Source organism: Caloenas nicobarica, chromosome 29 (assembly GCF_036013445.1).
Source record: "Caloenas nicobarica isolate bCalNic1 chromosome 29, bCalNic1.hap1, whole genome shotgun sequence".
Classification (NCBI taxonomy): Eukaryota; Metazoa; Chordata; class Aves; order Columbiformes; family Columbidae; genus Caloenas; species Caloenas nicobarica.
Window position 1 is genome coordinate 400,785 of NC_088273.1, and position 27,341 is coordinate 428,125.

Here is a 27,341-nt window from a genome sequence, read left to right on the forward strand (position 1 = left end):
CCAGGGCCCGTTTTTGGGGGGTCCCGTCCCCCCCAAACCGAGGAGGAGCAGCCGGATCTTTGCTGCCCCAAGTGCCAATACCGGGCGCCCGACATGGACACGCTGCAGATCCACGTCACCGAGTGCATCGAGTGACCCAAAAATGCCGCAATTCCGCCCAAAATCTGACCCCCACGCTCGGGGCGGGGGGGGACGCCCCGAACTGGGGGTGGTGGTGACACATTGAAAAGTTTGGTTCGTACTGGGATTTACTGGTTTTTAATGGGGTTAAAATGGGGGTTTTACTGGTGTGTGCTGGGCATCAAATCGAGGCTAAAAACGCCCAAATTGGTGCTGCCGTTTTGCCCCGGAGGTGATTTTGGTGCCGTTTTGAGGCACTTTGGGGATTGCTGTTAATCGATAATTCCCACATCAGTCGCTTTTTGTGCATTTTCCCCCATTATAGCATGAAATTGAGGCCAAAAAAACCCCCTATGGCCCCTATAGGGCCCCCCCATGACACATAAAACTGGGCGCGTACACGGGGAATTAAAATCCTTTATTGTCACGGCACCAAAATCCACAGAAATGACATAAAAATGGGGGTTGTGGGGGACATATAGCATGTGGGTGGAGGGGGGGGAACATATAGGATGGGGGGGGGGACATATAGAATCCAAATGGGGCCCCTTGTAGAGCCCAGTAAAAGCCACAGCATGATTCTACCCATAGCGGGGTGGGGGGACCCAGGCGTCCGGGAGAGGGGACCCAGGCGTCCGGGAGAGGGGACCCAGGCGTCCGGGGGGGGTCGGGGGGGGTCACTGCTCGTTAGGGTTGGGGTTGGCATCCGGGTACTTGGTGAGGTCAAAGGTCAACACCTTGCTGATGACGCAGTCGCCTTGCTGGGGCGGGGGGGGACACACACAACATAATTACCCCCGGGGTAATTAATTGCGCCCCCCCCAGGGGGTTAATTACCCCCCCACGGGGTATTTTTCTCACCTCGGGGTAGACGCCGATGAGACTTTGGGCCTTGGTGTAAAATTCCTCCTTGAGGGAGATGACGATGGCCTGAAAATTGGCGGCCGATTGCTCCTTGATGTAGTTGGCCACCTGCGGGGACCCCAAAACCACCTCAGGGGACCCCAAAAATGGGGTTTGGGGGGGGGGGGGACACACACCCCAAAAGTGGGGCCATGGGGGGAGAAAGTGTCACCCTGGGACTGCAAAATTGGAGCGTTGAGGGGGAAAAGTGGGGCTGAACACCCCCCAAAGAGGCCAAAAACGGGGCAGGGGACCCCAAAAATGGGAGAGGGACCCTAAAAATGGGATGGGGACCCTAAATCCCCCCAAAATCGCAACCTCAGGCTCAAAGAAATGGACTCTGAGACCCCAAATCCCCACATTTGACCCCCAAAATGGACCCAAGGAGCCCAAAACTGCACCAGGGAGCCCCGAACCCCCCCAAAAATCCTGGGGACCCCCCAAAAATCCTTGAGATCCCCCAAAATCCCTAAGTTGGGTCCCCAAAAATCTCTGGGACCCCTTTGAAAGTCTCTGGGCCCCCCAAAATTGCTGTAAAACCCCCCCAAAAAATCTCAGGGGAGCCCCAAAAACCTCAGGGGATCCCCCCCATAATCTTTGGGACCCCCCCAAAATTCTTGAGACCCCTTAAAAAATCCCTGCGACTCCTCCCCCAAATCCCTGCCACAATTCGCTGGGACCCCCTAAAATTGCTGTAAAACCCCCCCAAAAAAATCTCTGGGGAGCCCCCAAAATCTCGGGGACCCCCAAAAAACCTCAGGGACCCCCCCCCAGAATCCTTGGGCCCCCCCAAACCCCCACCTTCCCGATATTGGTGTTGTCGAGCGCGGCGTCGATCTCGTCCAGGACGAAGAACGGGGCCGGTTTATAACTGCGGGAAATGGACGGAAAACGGGGTGAAATGCCTGGAAAAGGGGTCGGGGAAGGGGGGGACACCCCAAAAAAAAAAGGGGGGGGCCCTGACCTGTGGATGGCGAAGAGCAGAGCGAGCGCGGCCACGGTTTTCTCGCCCCCCGACAGGTTGTCCATGGGGCGGAAGCGCTTGCCGGGGGCCACGCAGTTGTAGTTGATGCCGTCCAGATACGGCTCCTCGGGGTTCTCGGGGCCTAAAAACGCCTGGGGGGGGACAACGGGGACATTTGGGGACATTTGGGGACATGGGGAGGGGGCTGTGGGGTCGGCGTGTCCCGGGGGAGGGAGATATGGAGGGGAAATGGGTGGAAATTGGGGGGCAAATGGGGCTCTTTGGGTCTAACAAGGCCTGGGGGGGGGCACAACGGGGACATTTGGGGACATTTGGGGACATTTGGGGACATGGGGAGGGGGCTGTGGGGTCAGTGAGTGTGCGAACCCTCGTGCGAGGCCCAAACCCTCGTGCAAGGTCAGGGATGATCATCCAAGACCTGAGTGATGGTTTGAACCCTCGTGCAAACCCCAGGCCCTCGTGCAAAACCCTCGTGCAAGGCCCAGACCCCTGTGCAAACCCCAGGCCCTCATGCAAGGCCCAGACCCCTGTGCAAACCCCAGGCCCTCGTGCAAAACCCTCGTGCAAGGCCCAGACCCCCGTGCGAACCCCAGGCCCTCGTGCAAAACCCTCGTGCAAGGCCAGGGATGACCATCCAAGACCTGGTTTGAGGGTGGGGGTGACCAGACCAAGGCTGGGGGTGATGGTTCAAAGCCTCGTGCAAGGCCCAAACCCTCGTGCAAACCCCCGTGTGAGGCCAGGGGTGATGGTGCAAGGCCAGGGGTGATGGTGCAAGGCCAGGGATGATGGTGAAAGGCCAGGGATGATCATCCCAGACCCACCATGAGGCTGGGGGTGACGGTTCGAACCCCCGTGCGAGCCCTGAACCCTCGTGCAAACCCCCGTGTGAGGCCTGGGATGATGGTGCAAGGCCGGGGATGATGGTGCAAGGTCAGGGCTGATCACTCCAGACCTGGTTTGAAGCTGGGGGTGACAGTTCAAACCCCCGTGCGAGCCCCGAACCCTCGTGCGAACCCTCGTGCAAACCCCCGTGCGAGGCCCGCGCGGTACCTGCGCGCTGCTGTTGCGCGACAGGGCCTTGTAGATCTCGTCGATGTTGGTGGCCACGGACTCGAAGCAGGCGTTGAAGCGGTCGAATCGCTCCTTCTTCATCTGCTCAAACGCCTGCTTCGCCTTCTTGGCGCGTTTGCGGGCGGCCTCGAACTCTGCGGGAAGGGGACGGTGGGGACAGCGTTGGGGACACCAGGGACACCCCTGGGGACACTCTGGGGGACAATGAGGACAGGACTGGGGACACTGGGGACACTCTGGGGGACAATGGGGACAGGACTGGGGACACTGGGAACACCCTTGGGGACACTGGGAACAGCCCTGGGGACACCGGGGACACCCCTGGGGACAACTCCAGGGACAATGGGGACACTAGGGACACTCTTAGGGACACCTCTGGGGACATCGGGGCACCCCTGGGGACACCGGGTACATTGGGGACACCCCTGGGGACACTGGGGACACCTTTGGGGAAAATGGGGACACCCTTGGGGACATTGGGGATGACACTGGGGACACCCTTAGGGACACTTGGGACAGCCCAGGGGACATTGGGGCACCCCTGGGGACACCGGGTACATTGGGGACACCCCTGGGGACACTGAGGACACCTTTGGGGACAATGGGGACACTGGAGACACCCCTGGGGACACTGGGGACGATACTGGGGACACCCTTAGGGACACTTGGGACAGCCCTGGGGACATTAGGGACAGCCAGTCCCCATGTCCCCATGTCACTCTGTCCATCCCTGGTGTCCACGTCCCCTGGCTCTTCCCTCCGTCCTCCGTGTCCCCTGGTGTCCCCATGTCCCCCTGCATCCCTCTGTCCTTCTGCTGTCCCCAAGTCCCTCGCGTCTTCCTGGCGTCCTCGCTGCTCCAGTGGCCGCATGTCCCTGTGTCTTCCAAGTGTCCCCAAGCCCCCCGGTGTCCCTGCTGTCCCCAAGTGTCCCTCGGAACTTGTCCCTGACGTTCTCCAGCTTCTCCATGGCTTCCAATGTCCCCATGTCCCCCTGCGTCCCTGCTGTCCCCCACGTCCCCAGATGTCCCCAGGTGTCCCCTCACCATCCGAGGTCTCCTGGAACTTGTCCCTGACGCTCTCCAGCTTCTCCATGGCCTTCATGTTGGGGGCGGCGATGCGCTGCAGGACGCTCTGCTGCTCCGTCAGCCGCTGCTGCAGCTGGTTCATCTCCTGCCGGATCTCCTCCTCCGCCTGCGCGTCCTGGGGGCGGGGCCTCTTAGGGGGCGGGGCTTGAGGGGGCGTGGCCCAGGGGGCGTGGCCAGGCTGGGGCAGGGCGGTAGTGGCGCAAACCTCTCTCCCCATTACAAGCGCTCTAGCCCCGCCCACAAGAGCTTCAGGCCCCGCCCACAAAGTGCTCTAGCCCCGCCCACAAGCGGTCTAGGCCCCGCCCACAAGAGCTCTAGCCCCGCCCACAAGAGCTCTAGCCCCGCCCACAAGAGCTCTAGCCCCGCCCATGCACCCCCGGTCCTACTGCAGCCCTTTCAAATGCCCATACAGCATTGGCCCCGCCCACAGGGCCCCAAACCCCACCCACCGGGCCCCTAGCCCCGCCCACCAGCCCCTAGCCCCGCCCACCAGCCCCTAGCCCCCTCAGACCTGCCCTGTAAGGGGCGTGGCTTCAGACAAGGGGGCGTGGTCTCTGGGCGGGGGCGTGGCTAACAACAAGCCACACCCCCAGTGAGGCTTACAGATCAAGGTGGAAGGGGGTGGGTCCCAGCATGCTAATGAGGAAGGGGGGTGGGGCTTGATATGCTAATTAGAAAGGGGCAGTGTTCGATATGCTAATGAGAAAGGGGTGGGGCCACTTGGTCCTATGGGGATGGTGGTGGGCGGGGCCTTGCGGATAAGTGGGGGAGCGTGGGGAAGGGGGCGGAGCCTGAAGGAGTGGGAGGGGCCTGAAGGAGTGGGAGGGGCCTGAAGGAGTGGGAGGGGCCTGAAGGAGTGGGAGGGGCCCTGGGGGGCTGGGAGGGGCCAGCATTAAAGGGCCAGCGCACCTTGAGCTCCTCGGGCAGGTCGCTGTAGTCGATCTCGATCAGGGCCTCCCGCGCGTACAGGCTGGACGTTCGCTGGGAGCTGCTCACCGGCTCCTCCCCGGCCGGGCCACCCTTTGGGAGGGGACAAGGCGGGGTCGGCGGGGTCCCCAAAACCGCTCCCCTTCCAGCCCCGTCCCCCCGCCCACCTCCTCCTGGCTGATGTCGTCCATGGTGCCCTTGGAGAGGGGCAGCTTGATGTCCTGCATCTTGCAGGCCTGCAGCAGGTTGTGGCGGTCGCTGCGCTTCTGCTCCAGCTTCGTCTCGATGGCCGTCACCTCCTTCTGCAGGTGGGTCATCTCCCTGGGGGGCGGGGACAGAGGGGAGGGGTCAGCACACGCAGCCCCGCCCACAGGGTTCCTAGCCCCGCCCATAGGGCTCCTAGCCCCGCCCACAAGCCCTTCAGCCCCTCCCATGAGCCCTTAGCACAAGAACTTCAGCTCCGCCCACATCCCATTAACCCCACCCACAACAGCTTTAGCCCCCCCACATGTACTTTAGCCCTGCCCACATCCCATTAACCCTGCCCACATCCCATTAGACCCACCCACAAGAGCTTTAGCCCCTCCCACATGTATTTTAGCCCCACCCACATCCCATTAGACCCACCCACAAGAGCTTTAGCCCCTCCCACATGTACCTTAGCCCCTCCCACATCCCATTAGACCCACCCACAAGAGCTTTAGCCCCTCCCACATCCCATTAGACCCACCTACCAAAGCTTTAGCCCCTCCCACATCCCATTAACCCCACCCACAAGGGCTTTAGCCCCTCCCACATGTGCCTTAGCCCCTCCCACATGTGCCGTAGCCCCTCCCACATCCCATTAACCCCACCCACAAGAGCTTTAGCCCCTCCCACATGTACTTTAGCCCCTCCCACATCCCACTAGCCCCACCCACTACAGCTTTAGCCCCTCCCATGCCCCTTTAGCCCCACAGACTTGTTGGCCCCGCCCCACTTGTTGGCCCCTCCCCTCAGCCCCACCCTCCCTCGTTGGCCCCGCCCCCTCCCTCGTTGGCCCCGCCCCCTCCCTCCTTGGCCCCGCCCCCTCCCTCCTTGGCCCCGCCCCCTCACTTGTTGGCCCCGCCCAGCTTCTTGCGGATCTCGTCCATCTCGTGGTTCTTGTCGTTCACCTCCGACTTCTTGGCCAGGTGCTGGTTCTTGAGGTCCTGCAGCTGCGCCATCGTCTCGTCGATGATCTTCATGTGCCGCTGCTCCTCCTGCCGGCCACGCCCGTCAGCCCCGCCCGCGCAAGCCCCGCCCCTTACCCGACCACGCCCCAACCCCCCCCCCCCAAAAAATAAAACCCCCAAACCTTCTTGAGCTTCTCGATCTCGGCCTCGTCCTTGCGCACGCTCTGCTCCCACATCAGCACCTTCTCCTGGTCCTCCCGCAGCTGGTTGCGCTCGAAATCCAGCTGGATGCCCAAGCGTGTCTTCTGGTTCTCGAACTCCAGCCTGGGGAGGGGTCCCCAAGATTTTTGGGGGGGGGCCCGAATTATTAGGGGGGTCCCCAAGGGGGTGGTGGTTGCCCCAGGGAGGCGACGTCTACCCCAGGGGTAGATGAGGTGACATCAACCCCCCCCCATGATTGGGGGTTCCCCCCCGCTTCATTTTTGGGGTTCCCTGGGGGGCCTGGGGGTGCCTCCCCCCCCTAAATTTGGGGGCGTCCCCCCCCCACCTCTTCTTGGCGATCTCGTTCTGCCTCTTGACCTTCTCCTCCTCGAACTCCCGGATGTTCCTGACCCCGATTTCGCGGCAAAACTCCTCGAAAACCTCGTCCTCCACCTGGCGGGGGGGATGTCAGCCCCATAGGGACCCCCCGAAACTCCCCGGACCCCCCCCAAAATCTGTGGGTGTGTCCCCCCCGCCCAAAACAACCCACCTGGTTCATCTTCTCCTTCAGGTCCTTCATCTCCCGCTCCCGCCCTTGGATGATTCTTTTGATGTCGTTAATCCGAGGCCCAAAATTGGCCAATTCGCTCTCGAGTTTCGATTTTTCCTGGGGGAGGACGGGGGAAAAATGGGGGGCTGAGGATCTGGGGGAGCCCAAAATCCCCCCTGGGTCTACCTGGACCCGGTAACACCCACGGGGAAGGGAGATTTCTCCGTGAATCGCTCCAAAAAGGCCGTTTTAGCGCTCGCAATGCCTACAAACTCCCCTGTAATGACCCAGAAAGGGCAAAATTCACCCCGAAAAAGGGCAGAATTGCCCCGAAAAAGGGCTGGGGGGGGGGGCGGCACCTGGAGGTTGAGGGCGAGGTGCCGGGTTTTGGTCTGTTCCAGGTCGCTCTGCGAGTATTTGAGGCGCATCTGGAGCCCGTGGGCCTGGGACTGGACCTGGCGCAGCTCGGCCTCCTTGCGCTTGGCCTTCATCTGCTCCTGCGGGAAGAGGGACAGAACCAGCGGGTTTGGGGGGAAAAATCGGGCGGTGGGAAAAAGATGAAGTTTTGGAGAAGAAGGGTTGGGGGGAAAGAAGCTTGGGGGGAAGAAAAAGGAGAAACAGTTCGGGGGTGAAGAAAAAGAAGTTTTGAGGAAGAAGTAGTAGTTTTGGGGCTGAAGAAGAAGTAGTTTGGGGGGAGAAGAAGTTTTGGGTGAGAAAAAGAAGTTTTGGGGAGAAGAAGAAGTAGTTTTGGGGAGAAGAAGTAGTTTTGGGGAGAAGAAGTAGTTTTGGGGAGGAAAAGTAGTTTTGGGGAGAAAAAGTAGTTGTTTTGGGGAAGAAGAAGTTTTAGGGGTGAAGAAGCTTTGGGGCTGAAGAAGCAGTTTTGGGGCTGAAGTTTTGGGGCTGAATAAGAACTTTTGGAGGAGAAGTTTTGGGGGGGAAGTTGTGGGGGGGAACAAGAAGAAGATGCAGTTTTTGGGGGAAAGAAGTTTCGGGGGGAAATAACAAAGAGAAGAAGTTTTGGGAGGGGAAAGAAGACGACGGTTTGTGAAGAACAAAGAAAAAATTTGGGGAAAAGACGCAAAGATTTGGGGAGAAGAAGTTCTGGGGTCCAGCCAGCCGGAGGTCGGGGGGTCCCAGAAGGAGAGAAAGGCCCAAAAAAGGGGTTTTTTTGGGGGGGGAGCCCAAACCTTGAGCTCCTCGGTGAGTCGCTCCTTCTTCTCCTTGAGCTTGTCCACGGCCTTCTCGTCCCAGCGCCGCGCTTTGGCCTTCAGGTCGCTGGCGCCCCCCGAAATCACCCCCGACTTCTGGAACAGGGTCCCGTCCAGAGCCACCGTCTGGGGGAAGAAACGGGGAAAACGGCAAAGTGAAAAAAAAACCCCAAAAAACGGGGAGCGGGGCAGCGGGACGGGCGGCTGGGGGCGCGTTCTGCAGGGTTTAGGGGGGAATTTTAGGGTGGGTTTTGTTAGGGGGATTTATTTTGGGGGAGATTTTAGTTTTGGGGAGATTTGGGGGAATTTTGGATGGATTTGGGGAGGATCCCGGGGGGAATTTGGGGAGGATCCTTGGGGGGCTTGGGGGATCTTGGGGATGATTTCAGGGGGAAATTTTAAGGGGACTTTGGGGGGTGTTTTAGGGGCTTCGTTGGGGGTTTTGTGGGGACTTTGTGAGGGCTTTGCCAGGGATTTTCGGCAGAATTTGGGGTGGATTTTCAGCGGAATTGGGGGGGGATCTTCAGCGGAATTGGGGGGGGATCTTCAGCGGAATTGGGGGGGGTCTTCAGCGGAATTTGGGGGGGTCTTCAGCGGAATTTGAGGGGGATTTTCAGGCCACTTTGCGGCGACTCTCGGGGGGAATTTGGGGGCGACTTGGGGGTGAATCTGGGGGGCACCTTGTGGCGCTGGTGTCCCCCGAAGGCGATGCGCCGCGCGTCCTCCACGTTGTCGCACACCAGCGCGTTGCCGCAGGCGTACTGAAGGGCCTTCTTGATGTGGGGGGGCTCGTAGCGGATCACGTCGATCACCAGCTTGGCCCCTTTCAACTCCCGCAGCTTCTCGTCCGTCGGCTTCACCTGGTGGGGGGAAAAGGAGGTTCGGGGGGGCCCCGAAATTCCTGGGAGGGTCACAAGGCTCATAAGGTTCAATAGGGAGGCTCAAAACCCTGGGGAGGGGACTGAGCCCCAAGGGGTTCAATAGGGACCCCCAAAACCCTGGGGAGGGGTCTGAGCCCCAAGGGGTTCAATAGGGACCCCCAAGAGCCCAGGGAGGGGTCTGAGCCCCAAGGGGTTCAATAGGGACCCCCAAAACCCTTGGGAGGGGTCTGAGCCCCAAGGGGTTCAATAGGAACCCCCAAAACCCTGGGGAGGGGTCTGAGCCCCAAGGGGTTCAATAGGGACCCCAAAACCCTGGGGAGGGACACGAGTCCCACAGGGACCCCCCAAAACCCTGGGGAGGGTCCTGAGCCCCAAGAGGTTCAATAGGGACCCCAAAACCCTGGGGAGGGGTCTGAGCCCCAAGGGGTTCACTAGGAACCCCCAAAACCCTGGGGAGGGACACGAGTCCCACAGGGACCCCCCAAAACCCTGGGGAGGGGACTGAGCCCCAAGGGGTTCAATAGGAACCCCCAAAACCCTGGGGAGGGGTCTGAGCCCCAAGGGGTTCAATAGGGACCCCAAAACCCTGGGGAGGGACACGAGTCCCACAGAGACCCCCCAAAACCCTGGGGAGGGGTCTGAGCCCCAAGGGGTTCACTAGGAACCCCCAAAACCCTGGGGAGGGGTCTGAGCCCCAAGGGGTTCACTAGGAACCCCCAAAACCCTGGGGAGGGGTCTGAGCCCCAAGGGGTTCAATAGGGACCCCAAAACCCTGGGGAGGGACACGAGTCCCACAGAGACCCCCCAAAACCCTGGGGAGGGGTCTGAGCCCCAAGGGGTTCACTAGGAACCCCCAAAACCCTGGGGAGGGGTCTGAGCCCCAAGGGGTTCACTAGGAACCCCCAAAACCCTGGGGAGGGGTCTGAGCCCCAAGGGGTTCAATAGGGACCCCAAAACCCTGGGGAGGGACACGAGTCCCACAGGGACCCCCCAAAACCCTGGGGAGGGGTCTGAGCCCCAAGGGGTTCAATAGGAACCCCCAAAACCCTGGGGAGGGTTCTGAGCCCCAAGGGGTTCAATAGGAACCCCCAAAACCCTGGGGAGGGGTCTGAGCCCCAAGGGGTTCAATAGGGACCCCAAAACCCTGGGGAAGGGACTGGACCCCAAGGGGTTCAGTGGGGACCCCCAAAACCCTGGGGAGGGACACGAGTCCCACAGGGACCCCCCAAAACCCTGGGGAGGGGTCTGGACCCCAAAGGGTTCAGTGGGGACCCCCCAAAAGCCCAGGGAGGGGTCTGAGCCCCAAGGGGTTCAGTGGGGACCCCCAAAACCCTGGGGAGGGACACGAGTCCCACAGGGACCCCCCCCAAAACCTCAGGGAGGAAAATGGGGCCCCCCCAAACCCCCTTGGAGGACCCTGAGGGGTTAAATTGAACCCCTAAAACCCCTCCAAAATGGGGGTGTCCCCCCCACCTCCAAATAATCGAGGGGCAGGAAGGTCTCGGGCTCCCCGCGCTGCTCCTTGATGTACTGGATGCAGTCGCGCCCCGTCTTCTCCGAGTCCACGATGATCGCGTCCATGTTCTTGCCCAGCACCTTGGTGACCGCGATCTGGTATTTCTTCTGCGTGGGCTGGCACAGGTCGATCAGGCGGCCGTACTGGGGCAAAAAAACCCAAAAACGGGTCAGGGGGGCAAAATAACACTAAAACTGGGGGGGGGGGATGGGGAGGAGGGGAAGAAACAGCCCAAAAATGGGGGGTAAGGGGGTGAAACGGCCCAGAAATGAAGGAGTCAGGGGAAAAATAGAGGGGAGGAAAATCAAGATAGAAGAGGAAAGAAAAACAGGGGGACAAAATAAAAATAGGGGAACAAAATAAAAATAGAGAAGCATAAAAGAGAGAGGGAACAAATAAAAATAAAGGGGGTAAAATATAGAGCGAAACAAAATATAGAGCGAAACAAAATATAGAGCGAAACAAAATATAGAGCGAAACAAGGAGCAAAACTGGATTTGGGGGATTTGGGGGTTGTTCTAAGGGGATTTTGGGGGGATTTGGGGGATTTAGGGGGAACTTTGGGGTGATTTGGGAGGATCCTGGGCAGATTTTGGGAGGATTCTGGGGTAATTTTGAGGGCAATTTGGGGAGGAGTTGTGGGGGATTTTGGGGGGATTCTGGGCGGTTTTATGGGGATTTGGGGGAAATTTTAGGAAGATTTGGAGGGAGATTCGGAGGGAGATTTGGGGGGATCTTGAGGAGATTCGGGGGGGGATTTTGAGGAGATTCGGGGGGAGATTTTGAGGAGATTTGGGGGGGATTTGGGGGAGATTTTGAGGAGATTTGAGAGGGATTTTGGGGAGATTTGGGGGGATTTTAGGGGGAGATTCTGAGGAGATGTGAGGGGGATTTTGAGGAGATTTAAGGGGGATTTTGGGGGGAGATTCTGAGGAGACTTGGGAGAGATTTGGAGGGAGATTTTGGGGGGATTTGGGGGTGTTTCCTCACGACGGAGCCGGGGTAGAGGCGCTTGATGCTGTCCATGATCTCGGCCTTGCGCTGCTGGCGGCTGCTCTCCTGGCGGTCGATGCGCGCGTCCCCCAGCTGCTCCATCACCTGGTTCAGCTCCTTGTTGATCTCGTCGATGCGGCGCTTGGCCAGTTCCACCTCCTCCGTCAGCTCCCCCTCCAGCCGCTTCTGCTCCTCCAGGGACTGCCTGGGGACAGGGGACAGCTCGGGGACCAGCCCAGGGACAGGGGACAGGGACATGGGAACAAGGACACGGGACAGGGGACAGCTCAGGGACCAACCCAGGGACATGGGACAGCTCGGGGACCAACCCGGGGACAGGGGACAGGGACATGGGAACAAGGACACGGGACAGGGGACAGCTTGGGGACCAACCCAGGGACAGGGGGACAGGGGAACAAGGACACGGGACAGGGGACAGCTTGGGGACCAACCCAGGGACAGGGGGACAGGGGAACAAGGACACGGGACAGGGGACAGCTTGGGGACCAACCCGGGGACAGGGGACAGGGACATGGGAACAAGGACACGGGACAGGGGACAGCTTGGGGATCAACCCAGGGACAGGGGAACAAGGACACGGGACAGGGGACAGCTCAGGGACCAGCCCAGGGACAGGGGACAGGGACATGGGAACAAGGACACGGGACAGGGGACAGCTCGGGGACCAACCCAGGGACAGGGGACAGGGACATGGGAACAAGGACACGGGACAGGGGACAGCTTGGGGACCAACCCAGGGACAGGGGGACAGGGACATGGGAACAAGGACACGGGACAGGGGACAGCTCGGGGACCAACTCGGGGACAGGGGACAGGGACATGGGAACAAGGACACGGGACAGGGGACAGCTTGGGGACCAACCCAGGGACAGGGGGACAGGGACATGGGAACAAGGACATGGGACAGGGGACAGCTCGGGGACCAACCCAGGGACAGGGGACAGCTCGGGGACCAGCCCAAGGACAGGGGACAGGGACATGGGAACAAGGACACAGGACAGGGGACAGCTCAGGGACCAACCCGGGGACAGGGGACAGGGACATGGCAACAAGGACACGGGACAGGGGACAGCTCGGGGACCAGCCCAGGGACAGGGGACAGCTTGGGGACCAACCCAGGGACAGGGGGACAGGGACATGGGAACAAGGACACGGGACAGGGGACAGCTCGGGGACCAACCCGGGGACAGGGGACAGGGACATGGGAACAAGGACACGGGACAGGGGACAGCTTGGGGACCAACCCAGGGACAGGGGGACAGGGGAACAAGGACACGGGACAGGGGACAGCTCAGGGAGCAGCCCAGGGACAGGGGACAGGGACATGGGAACAAGGACACGGGACAGGGGACAGCTCGGGGACCAACCCGGGGACAGGGGACAGGGACATGGGAACAAGGACACGGGACAGGGGACAGCTCGGGGACCAACCCGGGGACAGGGGACAGGGACATGGGAACAAGGACACGGGACAGGGGACAGCTCGGGGACCAACCCGGGGACAGGGGACAGGGACATGGGAACAAGGACACGGGACAGGGGACAGCTCAGGGACCAGCCCAGGGACAGGGGACAGGGACATGGCAACAAGGACATGGGACAGGGGACAGCTTGGGGACCAACCCAGGGACAGGGGGACAGGGACATGGGAACAAGGACACGGGACAGGGGACAGCTCGAGGACCAACCCAGGGACATGGGACAGCTCGGGGACCAACCCAGGGACATGGGACAGGGACATGGGAACAAGGACACGGGACAGGGGACAGCTTGGGGACCAACCCGGGGACAGGGGACAGGGACATGGGAACAAGGACACGGGACAGGGGACAGCTCGGGGACCAACCCGGGGACAGGGGACAGGGACATGGGAACAAGGACACGGGACAGGGGACAGCTCGGGGACCAACCCGGGGACAGGGGACAGGGACATGGGAACAAGGACACGGGACAGGGGACAGCTTGGGGACCAACCCGAGGACAGGGGACAGGGACATGGGAACAAGGACACGGGACAGGGGACAGCTCGGGGACCAACCCGGGGACAGGGGACAGGGACATGGGAACAAGGACACGGGACAGGGGACAGCTCAGGGACCAACCCAGGGACAGGGGGACAGGGACATGGGAACAAGGACACGGGACAGGGGACAGCTCAGGGACCAACCCAGGGACAGGGGGACAGGGACATGGGAACAAGGACATGGGACAGGGGACAGCTCAGGGACCAACCCAGGGACATGGGACAGCTCGGGGACCAACCCAGGGACATGGGACAGCTCGGGGACCAGCCCAGGAACAGGGGACAGGGACATGGGAACAAGGACACAGGACAGGGGACAGCTCGGGGACCAAGCCTGGGACAGGGACATGGCAACAAGGACACGGGACAGGGGACAGCTTGGGGACCAACCCGGGGACAGGGGACAGGGACATGGGAACAAGGACACGGGACAGGGGACAGCTCAGGGACCAACCCGGGGACAGGGACATGGGAACAAGGACACGGGACAGGGGACAGCTCAGGGACCAGCCCAGGGACATGGGGACAGGGACACAGGACAGGGGACAGCTCAGGGACCAACCCAGGGACATGGGGACAGGGATGTGGGACAGCTCAGGGACTGCCCCAGAGACATGGGGACAGGGACACAGGGACAGAGAACAGCTCAGGGACATGGGGACAACTCGGGGACCAACCCAGGGACAGGGGACACCTCAGGAACTGCCCCAGGGACATGGAGACAGGGACATGGGGACAAGGGACAGCCCGGGGGGTGGACCCAGGGACATGGGGACGGGGACAGGGGACACCTCAGGGACTGCCCCGGGGACATGGGGACATGGAGATGGGGACAGGGGACACCTCAGGGACTGCCCCGAGGACATGGGGACATGGAGATGGGGACAGGGGACACCTCAGGGACTGCCCCGGGGACATGGGGACAAGGGATATGGGGACAATTTGGAGACGGCCCCAGGGACGTGGGGACAGGGACACGGGGACGGGGCCACCTTGGGGACACTGAGGCCACCCTGGGGACAAGAGCATGGGGACAGGAGCCACCTCAGTGACTGCTTTGGGGACACAAGGATGGGGACATAGGGATGAGGACACACACAGGGGCACGAAAATGGGGACAGGGGCCAGTTGGGGACTTTGGGGCCAGTTTGGGGACATTTTGGGGACATTTGGGGCCAGTCTCACTTGCTAGTGGCGATGTACTCCTCCAGTTTCTCGATGCGCTTCTGGTTCTCCTCGATCTCCCGCAGCTTCTGCTTGATCTTGGCCTGGGGGCGGGGAGAGGATTTTGGGGGATGTTCGGGGGATTTGGGGGGACCCAGGGGGGTTTGGGGTGTCTGGAGGTGTCCACGAGGGGTTTGGGGTGTCCGGGGGGGCCTGGGGGGACCCAGGGGGGTTTGGGGATGTCTGGGGGGGTTTGGGGTGTCTGGAGGGGCTTGGGGGGATCCAGGGGGGGCTGGGGATGTCTGGGGGGGTTTGGGGTGTCTGGAGGGGCTTGGGGGGACCCAGGGGGGTTTGGGGATGTCTGGGGGGGTTTGGGGTGTCTGGTGGAGGTTTGGGGTGTCTGGAGGGGCTTGGGGGGACCCAGGGGGGTTTGGGGATGTCTGGGGGGGTTTGGGGTGTCTGGGGGGGTTTGGGGGGACCCAGAGGGGTTTGGGGTGTCCAGGGGGGCTGGGGAGACCCAGGGGGGTTTGGGGATGTCTGGGGGGGTTTGGGGTGTCTGGGGGGGTTTGGGGGGACCCAGAGGGGTTTGGGGTGTCTGGTGGAGGTTTGGGGTGTCTGGGGGACCCAGGGGGGTTTGGGGATGTCTGGGGGGGTTTGGGGGGACCCAGGGGGGTTTGGGGATGTCTGGGGGGGGTTTGGGGGGACCCAGGGGGGTTTGGGGATGTCTGGGGGGGTTTGGGGGGACCCAGGGGGGTTTGGGGATGTCTGGGGGGGTTTGGGGTGTCTGGAGGGGCTTGGGGGGACCCAGGGGGGTTTGGGGATGTCTGGGGGGGTTTGGGGGGATCCAGGGGGGTTTGGGGATGTCTGGGGGGGTTTGGGGTGTCTGGAGGGGCTTGGGGGGACCCAGGGGGGGCTGGGGATGTCTGGGGGGGTTTGGGGTGTCCAGGGGGGGCTGGGGGGACCCAGGGGGGCTGGGGATGTCTGGGGGGGTTTGGGGTGTCCGGTGGAGGTTTGGGGTGTCTGGAGGGTCTTGGGGGGACCCAGGGGGGTTTGGGGTGTCCGGTGGAGGTTTGGGGTGTCTGGAGGGGCTTGGGGGGACCCAGGGGGGTTTGGGGATGACTGGGGGGGTTTGGGGGGGTCCCCAAGGCCTCACCTCGGTCTCCACCTTCTTCCTCTCCTCCAGGTCCAGCCGGTCCTGATCGGCCTTCTGGTCGCGGTTGAATTTCTCCAGCTCCTGGGCCAGCGTGGCCGCTCGTTTACTGGCCTCCTCCTTCAGGCGGTGGTATTTCTTCACCTGCGCCCCCAAGGCACCCACGGCGGGGATCGGAACGGGGCGGAAACGCGGGAAAGGAAGAGAGCGCGAAACGGGGAGGAAACGGAGAAACCAGAGCGGGAGAGAGAAAAGAGAACGCGGCAAAACAAAGAGAAGAGAGGAAACAGGAGGAAATGAAAGAGGAAAGCGAAGGGAAAATGGGGAGAAGGAAAAAAAAGATAAAAGACAAAAGAGAAGATGAAAATGCAAAAAAAAAAAAAGAAAAAAGGCCAAAATTGTCCCAAAAAAGGGCTAAAAAACAGGGGGGCTAAAAAACAGGGGGGCTAAAAAACAGGGGGGCTAAAAAAGAGGGGGGGGGCTAAAAAAGAGGGGGGGGGCTAAAAACAGGGGGGGGGCTAAAAACAGGGGGGGGGCTAAAAAACAGGGGGCTAAAAAACAGGGGGGGGCTAAAAACAGGGGGGGGGCTAAAAAACAGGGGGGGGGCTAAAAAACAGGGGGGCTAATAAAGAGGGGGGCTAAAAAAGAGGGGGGCTAAAAAAGAGGGGGGGGCTAAAGAAAGGGGGGCTAAAGAAAGGGGGGGGCTAAAAAAGAGGGGGGCTAAAAAAGAGGGGGGGCTAAAAAACAGGGGGGCCAAAAAAGAGGGGGGCCAAAAAAGAGGGGGGCCAAAAAAGAGGGGGGGCCAAAAAAGAGGGGGGCCAAAAAAGAGGGGGGGCCAAAAAGGCTGAAAAAAGGGAAAAAAAGGCCTGGAAAAGCGTGAAAGAAGGGAAAAGAAGTCCTGAAAAAAGGGCCACGGGCCCGGAAAAAGGCTCAAAAGAGGGTGAAACGAGGCCCCGAAAAGGGCCCGAAAAGGCGTCACCTGGTTCTCCTCGAGCGTGAGGTCGCGGCCCTGGCTCTGGCTCTCCTCCTCCATGCGCTCCTCGAACTCCTGCCGGGCCTTCTCCACGGCGCCCATGTCCCGCTCCAGCTCGTCCATGTCCCCCTGCCGCTTCTTGTGCTGCTTCTGCGCGTTCTGCAGCGCCTTGCGCGCCGCCTCCAGCTTCTTGATCTTGTGCGACGTGTTCTCCTTGGCCTTGATGTACTGGGGACGCTTCTGGTTCAGCTCCGAGTCCTTTTCCCTGCGAAAAATGGGATTATTTTAAAACAGCGACGTGTTCTCCTTCATTTTCATGTACTGGGGACGCTTCTGGTTCAGCTCCGAGTCCTTTTCCCTGCGAAAAATGGGATTATTTTAAAACAGCGACGTGTTCTCCTTCATCTTCATGTACTGGGGACGCTTCTGGTTCAGCTCCGAGTCCTTTTCCCTGCGAAAAATGGGATTATTTTAGAACAACGACGTGTTCTCCTTCATTTTCATGTACTGGGGACGCTTCTGGTTCAGCTCCGAGTCCTTTTCCCTGCAAAAAATATGGTTATTTTAGAACAGCGACGTGTTCTCCTTCATTTTCATGTACCGGGGACGCTTCTGGTTCAGCTCCGAGTCCTTTTCCCTGCGAAAAATGGGATTATTTTAAAACAGCGACGTGTTCTCCTTCATCTTCATGTACCGGGGACGCTTCTGGTTCAGCTCCACATCCTTTTCCCTGCGAAAAATGGGATTATTTTGAAACAGCGACGTGTTCTCCTTGGCCTTGATGTACTGGGGACGCTTCTGGTTCAGCTCCACATCCTTTTCCCTGCGAAAAATGGGATTATTTTGAAACAGCGACGTGTTCTCCTTCATTTTCATGTACTGGGGACGCTTCTGGTTCAGCTCCGAGTCCTTTTCCCTGCGAAAAATATCGTTATTTTAGAACGGCGACGTGTTCTCCTTCATTTTCATGTACCGGGGACGCTTCTGGTTCAGCTCCGAGTCCTTTTCCCTGCAAAAAATGGGATTATTTTGAAACAGCGACGTGTTCTCCTTCATTTTCATGTACCGGGGACGCTTCTGGTTCAGCTCCACATCCTTTTCCCCGCAAAAAATGGGATTATTTTAAAACAGCGACGTGTTCTCCTTCATTTTCATGTACCGGGGACACTTCTGGTTCAGCTCCGAGTCCTTTTCCCTGCAAAAAATATGGTTATTTTAGAACAGCGACATGTTCTCCTTCATTTTCATGTACTGGGGACGCTTCTGGTTCAGCTCCGAGTCCTTTTCCCTGCAAAAAATGGGATTATTTTAAAACAGCGACGTGTTCTCCTTGGCCTTGATGTACTGGGGACGCTTCTGGTTCAGCTCCACATCCTTTTCCCTGCGAAAAATGGGATTATTTTAGAACAGCGACGTGTTCTCCTTCATTTTCATGTACTGGGGACGCTTCTGGTTCAGCTCCGAGTCCTTTTCCCTGCAAAAAATATGGTTATTTTAGAACTGCGACGTGTTCTCCTTCATCTTCATGTACCGGGGACATCTCTGGTTCAGCTCCGAGTCCTTTTCCCTGCGAAAAATCCGTTTTGAGGTTCTCGGCGCTCTTCCGGCAAACGCTGCCTTTAAAAATTAAAAACGGGCTCAAAATCCCCCCTAAAAGCCCCGTTCTTTGGGGTTTGTCATCGTGATGGACTCAAATGTGCCTTAAAAATGGGGAGACCCCCCAAAAATTCCACATAGAACACCCCAAAATCCCCTAATAGCCACGAGTACCTCACAAACCCCTCCAAATCCCCCCAAACAGCCCCCAAATCCCCCCAAACTCCCGTTTTTGGGGGTCAGAACTTCTCACCAAACGACGCCTTTAAAGTTTCTTATTTAATCCCCTTTTCGCTGTCAAAATTAATTCATTTTAAGGGTTTTTTGAGCTCCTCATCTTTAATTTTGGGGCTTCTCAAGCTTCTTTTCCTTCTCAAAATTAATTAATTTTAAGGGTTTTCAGAGCCTCTCACCTTTAATTTTAAAAGTTTGTCATTTAATTCCTTTTTTGCGTCAAAATTAATTAATGTTAAGGGGTTTTGGAGCTTCTCATCTTTAATTTTGGGGCTTCTCAAGCTCCTTTTCCTTCTCAACATTATTTAATGTTACGGGGTTTCAGAGCCTCTCCCCTTTAATTTTAAAAGTTTGTCATGTAATTTCTTCTTCGTGTCAAAATTAATTAGTGTTAAGGAGTTCCAGAGCTTCTCATCTTTAATTTCGGGGGTTCTCAAACTCCTTTTCTCTGTCAAATTTAATCAATTTTAAGCGCTTTCAGAACTTCTCGCCACCTTTAGTTTTGGGGGGTTTTCACTTCATTTTCTTCTCCCTGCCCAAAGTTATTAACTTCAGGGGGTTTTTTTGAGCTTTCCCCAAACCCCTTTTAAATTGTGACGGTTTCTTACTTAATTTCCTTCTCAATTTGTTGCTGCTCGCGCATCATTTTGCCCAATTCCTTCTTGCGATCCTTCAGCTCGTCCTCCACCCGATCCATCCGCTTCTTGTCTTTATCGATTTCGCGGTTTTTTAAGCCCAATTCCTTGTTGAGTTTCTCGATCTCGGCCTCGTTGTGGTAAAGCTTGAAGAGCTGGAGCTGAACCTGAGCGCGGACGACTTCGTCTTTGAGGCGCTGGTAACGATCCGCCTGATCGGGGGGGGAAAACGGGTTCGGGGACACCGAAAAATCAGAATAATTTAAAAAAAAAACCCACCCCAAAAGTCCCCCCCCCCCCCCAGAAATGAAACAAACCGAATGAACCAAACGCCCAAAAAAACCCCACGAAAAACTCGCCCCTCCAAAAAAAATAGAATACAAACCGCAAGCCCCCCCCCCCCGCAAAAAACAAAACCCACAAAGAGAAAAGACGCGAAACCACAACCCCCGCTCAGAAAAATACCCAAAAAAACCCTAAAACCCACCCCCAAAAAAACCCAAGAAACCCCCAAAACCCACCCCCAAAAAAACCCAAAAAACCCCCAAAACCCAGAAGAAACCCCAAATAAATCCCCCAAAAGAAACCCTAATAATTCCCCAAAAACCACAAGAAAGCCCAAATAAGTCCCCCAAAAAACCCCAAAAGCCCAAGAAACCCCAAATAAATCCCTCCCAAATTAAACCCCAATAACCCCCCCAAAACCACAAGAAACCCCAAATTAAACCCCAATAACCCCCCAAAAAACCCCAAATACCAAAGAAACCCCAAATAAATCCCTCCCAAGTTAAACCCCAATAACCCCCCAAAACCACAAGAAACCCCAAATAAATCCCCCCAAAACCCCTAATAACCCCCGCAAAAAAACCCAAATAAACCCCTCCCAAATTAAACCCCAATAACCCCCCCAAAAAACCCCAAATACCAAAGCAACCCCAAATAAACCCCTCCCAAATTAAACCCCAATATCCCCCCCAAAACCACAAGAAACCCCAAATAAATCCCCCAAAACCCCTAATAACCCCCCAAAACAACCCCAAATAAATCCCTCCCGAAAGAAACCCCAATAACCCCCCCAAATCCCAAATAAATCCCCCCCAAACCCCTAATAACCCCCCAAAACAACCCCAAATAAATCCCTCCCAAATTAAACCCCAATAACCCCCCAAAACCCCCAAAAAAACACAAGAAACCCCAAATAAATCCCCCCAAACCCCTAATAACCCCCCAAAACAACCCCAAATAAATCCCTCCCAAATTAAACCCCAATAACCCCCCAAAACCCCAAATACCAAAGAAACCCCAAATAAATCCCCCCAAAACCCCTAATAACCCCTGCAAAAAAACCCAAATAAATCCCTCCCAAGTTAAACCCCAATAACCCCCAAAAAACCCCAAATACCAAAGCAACCCCAAATAAATCCCTCCCAAATTAAACCCCAATAACCCCCCAAAACCCCCAAAAAACACAAGAAACCCCAAATAAATCCCCCAAAACCCCTAAAAACCCCCCAAAACAACCCCAAATAAATCCCTCCCAAATTAAACCCCAATAACCCCCCAAACCCCCCAAAAACCAGAAGAAACCCCAAATAAATCCCCCCAAAACCCCTAATAACCCCCCCAAAAAGCCCAAATAAATCCCTCCCAAATTAAACCCCAATAACCCCCCCAGAACCCCCAAAAAACCACAAGAAACCCCAAATAAATCCCCCCCAAACCCCTAATAACCCCCCAAAACAACCCCAAATAAATCCCTCCCAAATTAAACCCCAATAACCCCCCAAACCCCCCAAAAACCAGAAGAAACCCCAAATAAATCCCCCCAAAACCCCTAATAACCCCCCCCAAAAAGCCCGAATAAATCCCTCCCAAATTAAACCCCAATAACCCCCCCAGAACCCCCAAAAAACCACAAGAAACCCCAAATAAATCCCCCCCAACCCCTAATAACCCCGCAAAAAAACCCAAATAAACCCCTCCCAAATTAAACCCCAATAACCCCCCAAAAAACCCCAAATACCAAAGCAACCCCAAATAAACCCCTCCCAAATTAAACCCCAATAACCCCCCAAAAAACTCCAAAAACCAGAAGAAACCCCAAATAAATCCCCCCAAAACCCCTAATAACCCCCCCCAAAAAGCCCAATTAAATCCCTCCCAAATTAAACCCCAATAACCCCCCAGAACCCCAAAAAAACCACAAGAAACCCCAAATAAATCCCCCCAAACCCCTAATAACCCCCAACACAATCCCAAATAAATCCCTCCCAAGTTAAACCCCAATAACCCCCCAAAAAACCCCAAATACCAAAGCAACCCCAAATAAATCCCTCCCAAATTAAACCCCAATAACCCCCCCAACCCCCCCAAAAACCAGAAGAAACCCCAAATAAATCCCCCCAAAACCCCTAATAACCCCTGCAAAAAAACCCAAATAAACCCCTCCCAAATTAAACCCCAATAACCCCCCAAAAAACCCCAAATACCAAAGCAACCCCAAATAAACCCCTCCCAAATTAAACCCCAATAACCCCCCCAAAACCACAAGAAACCCCAAATAAACCCCTCCCAAATTAAACCCCAATAACCCCCCAACACCAAAGGAACGCCCCGCAGAGCCCAAAGCCAAGCGGGGCGCTGCGCCTGCGAGGCGGGCGCCCCCACCTCCTCCTTCTCCTGCTTGGCCTCCTTGCGCTCGGCCGCGATGTTCTTCTTGCGGTGGTAGTTGAACTGCGTGTCCTCCTCCGCCTTCACCATCTCCTTCCTGCGCCGCTCGTACTCGGGGGCCAGCTCCCCCGAGCGGCTGATCTCCTCGAACAGCGCCGTGCGCTCCTTGGGGTTCTTCATGGCGATGGACTCCACGGCGCCCTAAAAATGGGGGGACCCCCCCCAAAAAAAATCCACACGTCACGATGCAGAATGGCCCTGAATCCAGAGGGGCTGGCAAATCCCATCAAATCCAGACAAACGGCCCCAAAATCAGCCCGAAAACCCCCCCGTTCCTTGGGGTTCTTCATGGCGATGGACTCGACTGTGCCCTAAAAATGGGGGGGACCCCATAAAATCCACACAGAGCACCCCAAAATGCTCCCGAATCCAGAGATGGCTCGCAAAGGCACAAGTGCCTCCAAATCCACACAAACGGCCTCAAAATCAGCCCGAAAATCCCCCCGTTCCTTGGGGTTCTTCATGGCGATGGACTCGACTGTGCCCTAAAAATGGGGGGACCCCATAAAATCCATACAGAGCACCCCAAAATGCTCCCGAATCCAGAGATGGCTCGCAAAGGCACAAGTGCCTCACAAATGCCTCCAAATCCACACAAACGGCCCCAAAATCAGCCCGAAAACCCCCCCGTTCCTTGGGGTTCTTCATGGCGATGGACTCCACGGCGCCCTAAAAATGGGGGGACCCCCCAAAAAAAATCCACACGTCACGATGCAGAATGGCCCTGAATCCAGAGGGGCTGGAAATCCCGGCAAATCCACACAAACGGCCCCAAAATCAGCCCGAAAACCCCCCCGTTCCTTGGGGTTCTTCATGGCGATGGACTCGACTGTGCCCTAAAAACGGGGGGGACGCCATAAAATCCACACAGAGCACCCCAAAATGCTCCCGAATCCAGAGATGGCTCGCAAAGGCACAAGTGCCTCACAAATGCCTCCAAATCCACACAAACGGCCCCAAAATCAGCCCGAAAACCCCCCGTTCCTTGGGGTTCTTCATGGCGATGGACTCGACTGTGCCCTAAAAATGGGGGGACCCCAAAAAAAATCCACACGTCACAATGCAGAATGGCCCTGAATCCAGAGGGGCTGGCAAATCCCATCAAATCCAGACAAACGGCCCCAAAATCAGCCCGAAAACCCCCCCGTTCCTTGGGGTTCTCCATGGCGATGGACTCGACTGTGCCCTAAAAATGGGGGGGACCCCATAAAATCCACACAGAGCACCCCAAAATGCTCCCGAATCCAGAGATGGCTCGCAAAGGCACAAGTGCCTCCAAATCCACACAAACGGCCCCAAAATCAGGCTGAAAACCCCCCCGTTCCTTGGGGTTCTCCATGGCGATGGACTCGACTGTGCCCTAAAAATGGGGGGACCCCAAAAAAATCCACACAGAGCACCCCAAAATGCTCCCGAATCCAGAGATGGCTCGCAAAGGCACAAGTGCTTCACAAATGCCTCCAAATCCAGACAAATGGCCCCAAAATCAGCCCGAAACCCCCCAGTTCCTTGGGGTTCTTCATGGCGATGGACTCGACTGTGCCCTAAAAATGGGGGGACCCCCCAAAAAAATCCACACATCACGACGCAGAATGGCCCTGAATCCAGAGGGGCTGGAAATCCCGGCAAATCCACACAAACAGCCCCAAAATCAGCCCGAAAACCCCCCCGTTCCTTGGGGTTCTTCATGGCGATGGACTCGACTGTGCCCTAAAAATGGGGGGGACCCCATAAAATCCACACAGAGCACCCCAAAATGCCCCCGAATCCAGAGATGGCTCGCAAAGGCACAAGTGCCTCACAAATGCCTCCAAATCCAGACAAACGGCCCCAAAATCAGCCCGAAACCCCCCAGTTCCTTGGGGTTCTTCATGGCGATGGACTCCACGGCGCCCTAAAAATGGGGGGACCCCCCCAAAAAAAATCCACACGTCACGACGCAGAATGGCCCTGAATCCAGAGGGGGCAGCAGACCCCGGCAAATCCACACAAACGGCCCCAAAATCAGCCCGAAAACCCCCCCGTTCCTTGGGGTTCTTCATGGCGATGGACTCGACTGTGCCCTAAAAATGGGGGGGACCCCATAAAATCCACACAGAGCACCCCAAAATGCTCCCGAATCCAGAGATGGCTCGCAAAGGCACAAGTGCCTCACAAATGCCTCCAAATCCAGACAAACGGCCCCAAAATCAGCCCGAAACCCCCCCGTTCCTTGGGGTTCTCCATGGCGATGGACTCCACGGCGCCCTAAAAATGGGGGGACCCCCCAAAAAAAATCCACACGTCACGATGCAGAATGGCCCTGAATCCAGAGGGGCTGGAAATCCCGGCAAATCCACACAAACGGCCCCAAAATCAGCCCGAAAACCCCCCTGTTCCTTGGGGTTCTTCATGGCGATGGACTCCACGGCGCCCTAAAAATGGGGGGACCCCCCAAAAAAATCCACACAGAGCACCCCAAAATGCTCCCGAATCCAGAGATGGCTCGCAAAGGCACAAGTGCCTCACAAATGCCTCCAAATCCACACAAACGGCCCCAAATCCACCCTAAGAAGCCCATTCCTTGGCGTTTGTCATCATGACGGACTCAACCTCGCCTGAAAATGGGGGGACCCTAAAAAAAACCCCACACAGAACACCCCAAAATCCCCCCAAATCCACACATATCTCACAAATCCCTCCAAATCTGCACACAGTGGTGCAGACCCCCCAAATCCCGCAAACCCAAACTTAACCCCCGTGTCCCCCTCAAACCCAAACTTAACCCCCCAAACCTCCACGTATTCCCGATAAACCCCCAAAACCCACTTAGACCCCCCCAAACCCTCAAATCCACACTTAACCCCCTCAAATCCCTCTAAAACCCCAAACCCACACATACCTCCCAAATCCCCTCAAACCCACACTTAACCCCCCAAAATCCCTTCTAAACCCCCAAAATCCCTTCTAAACCCCCCAAACCCACACATACCCCCAAATCCCCCTGAAACCCTCAAACCCACACTTAACCCCCAAAAATCCCCCCCAAACCCACACTTAACCCCAAAATGCCCCCAAACCCACACTTAACCCCCCAAATTCCCCCCAAACCTACACATAGCCCCCAAAATCCCCCAAATTCCCCCCCGAACCCCCATCTTCCCCCCCTAAATCCCCCCAGACACCCCAAAAAACCCCGTGGACCCCCCGGACCTGGAAGACGAGGAATTCCTGGCCTTGATGAGGATCCCCAGCTTCTCCAGCTCCTCGCTGTACTCGCTCAGCTGCACCACCCGGTTATTAATCTTATATTCCGACGAGCTCCCTATTCCGAGGAATTTCGGCGGGGGGGTCAGAGCGTCGCCCCAAGCCCCCAGCCCCCCAGATTTGTGCCCCCCGCCCTCGTACCCACGATGACGCGGGCGAAGGTTCGGTCCCTCGGCGCCGTCCTCCGAGTACACCATGCTGACGAAGGCGCGGTTGGCGGCCGGTTTCCCCACCGGAGCGCCTGGATCAGGTCCCGCAAAGTCTCACTCGCAAATTACTCGTTTTTTCCCCCAAAACGAAGCTGATGGCGTCCATCAGGTTGGATTTACCTGCGGGAAAGGGGGCAGGAAAAAAGGGGGTGAGCGGGGAGGGGGCTGAGGTTTGACGGGGGTCCCCAGGGCACCAAGGGGGGACCCCAAGACTTGAGGGGTCCCCAGGACTCAAGGGGGGACCCCAAGACTTGAGGGGGTCCCCAAGGCTCAAGGGGGGGCCCCAAGACTTGAGGGGAGTCCCCAGGGCTCAAGGGGGGACCCCAAAACATGAGGGGGTCCCCAGGGCTCAAGGGGGGAACCCAAGACTTGAGGGAGTCCCCAGGGCTCAAGGGGGACCCCAAACCATGAGGGGGTCCCAGGGCTCAAGGGGGGAACCCAAGACTTGAGGGGAGTCCCCAGGGCTCAAGGGGGACCCCAAGACTTGAGGGGGTCCCCAAGGCTCAAGGGGGGCCCCAAGACTTGAGGGGGTCCCAGGACTCAAGGGGGGACCCCAAGACTTGAGGGGGTCCCCAAGGCTCAAGGGGGGGGCCCCAAAACATGAGGGGGTCCCCAGGGCTCAAGGGGGGGCCCCAAGACTTGAGGGAGTCCCCAGGGCTCAAGGGGGACCCCAAAACATGAGGGGGTCCCCAGGGCTCAAGGGGGACCCCAAGACTTGAGGAGGCTCCCAGGGCTCAAGGGGGGATCCCAAGACTTCAGGAGGGTTCCCAGGGCTTGGGGGGGGACCCCAAGACTTGAGGGGGACTCTAAGGCTCGAGGGGAGACCCTGAGATTTGAGGGGGTCCTCAGGAGGGGGAAGGTTGGAGGAGGGGGGAATGGGGCCAAGGAGGGTGGGAGAATGAAGGGGGGACCCCAAGACTTGAGGGGAGTCCCCAGGGCTCAAGGGGGGACCCCAAGACTTGAGGGGAGTCCCCAGGGCTCAAGGGGAGTCCCCAGGGCTCAAGGGGGGACCCCAAGACTTGAGGGGGTCCCCAGGGCTCAGGAGGGTCCCCAAGACTTGAGGGGGTCCCCAGGGCTCAAGGGGGGACCCCAAAACATGAGGGGGTCCCCAAGGATCAAGGGGGGACCCCAAGACTTGAGGGGAGTCCCAGGGCTCAAGGGGAGTCCCCAGGGCTCAAGGGGGGACCCCCAAGACTTGAGGGGGTCCCCAGGGCTCAGGAGGGTCCCCAAGACTTGAGGGGGTCCCCAGGGCTCAGGAGGGTCCCCAAGACTTGAGGGGGTCCCCAGGGAATAGGGGGGACCCCAGGGATGGGAGGGGGAGAAAGGGAGGCTGAAGGAAAGGGGAAGGGGGGAGACCCCCAAAAAGGGAGGGTGTAGGATGGGGGGCGGGCACCCCGTGGAACTCGGGGACCCCCCGCAACGCACCGTGGCAGAGGCCCCGTCACGGGCCGCGCCCCAAAACCCGCCTCACCCCGCGGGCCTCACCGGAGCCGTTGGGGCCGTTGATGGCGGTGAAGCGGCGGAAGGGCCCGATGATCTGGCGGCCTTTGTAAGATTTAAAGTTCTCGATCTCGATGAGCTTGAGGAAGCCCATGCGGCGGGGGGAACGGCCGGGGGGCGACGCGGCAGCAAACGCGCCCGGGACGGGCGGGAAAAGCGGCGGCTACGGCGGCCGCGCTGGTTCACGGCAGCGCCCTTCGCCGATTGGCTCGCGCCGCCGTCACTCTTCCGCTACTCCCGCCCCCTCGCTTCCTATAGGTCAGCCG

The 27,341-nt window shown here is 58.0% G+C and overlaps 2 protein-coding genes across 2 annotated transcripts in view; one reads left to right on the forward strand and one right to left on the reverse strand.

Annotated features, from left to right (window-relative positions):
• IKBKG (inhibitor of nuclear factor kappa B kinase regulatory subunit gamma) overlaps positions 1-556 on the forward strand; it is a 9,823-nt gene extending 9,267 nt beyond the window's left edge. The window contains exon 12 of the mRNA XM_065653188.1: positions 5-556. Coding sequence (XP_065509260.1) covers positions 5-135 — 131 coding nt within the window. The 3' untranslated portion in view covers positions 136-556. The remainder of the gene's footprint in view (positions 1-4) is intronic.
• Positions 520-27,255, reverse strand: SMC1A (structural maintenance of chromosomes 1A). Its single transcript, XM_065653185.1, is given in 29 exon segments — positions 520-881; positions 982-1,092; positions 1,825-1,894; positions 1,988-2,139; positions 3,059-3,213; positions 4,123-4,279; positions 5,074-5,184; positions 5,259-5,412; positions 6,187-6,332; positions 6,428-6,569; positions 6,793-6,899; positions 6,997-7,113; positions 7,356-7,493; positions 8,184-8,330; positions 8,885-9,064; positions 10,559-10,744; positions 11,592-11,799; positions 14,824-14,906; positions 15,956-16,096; positions 16,932-17,190; positions 19,364-19,602; positions 22,058-22,261; positions 25,313-25,329; positions 25,332-25,424; positions 25,508-25,535; positions 25,537-25,610; positions 25,613-25,630; positions 25,633-25,695; positions 27,061-27,255. Coding segments are annotated over 29 exon segments (3,693 nt in total). The 5' UTR covers positions 27,170-27,255; the 3' UTR covers positions 520-797.
• Positions 27,256-27,341: the final 86 nt, after the last annotated feature.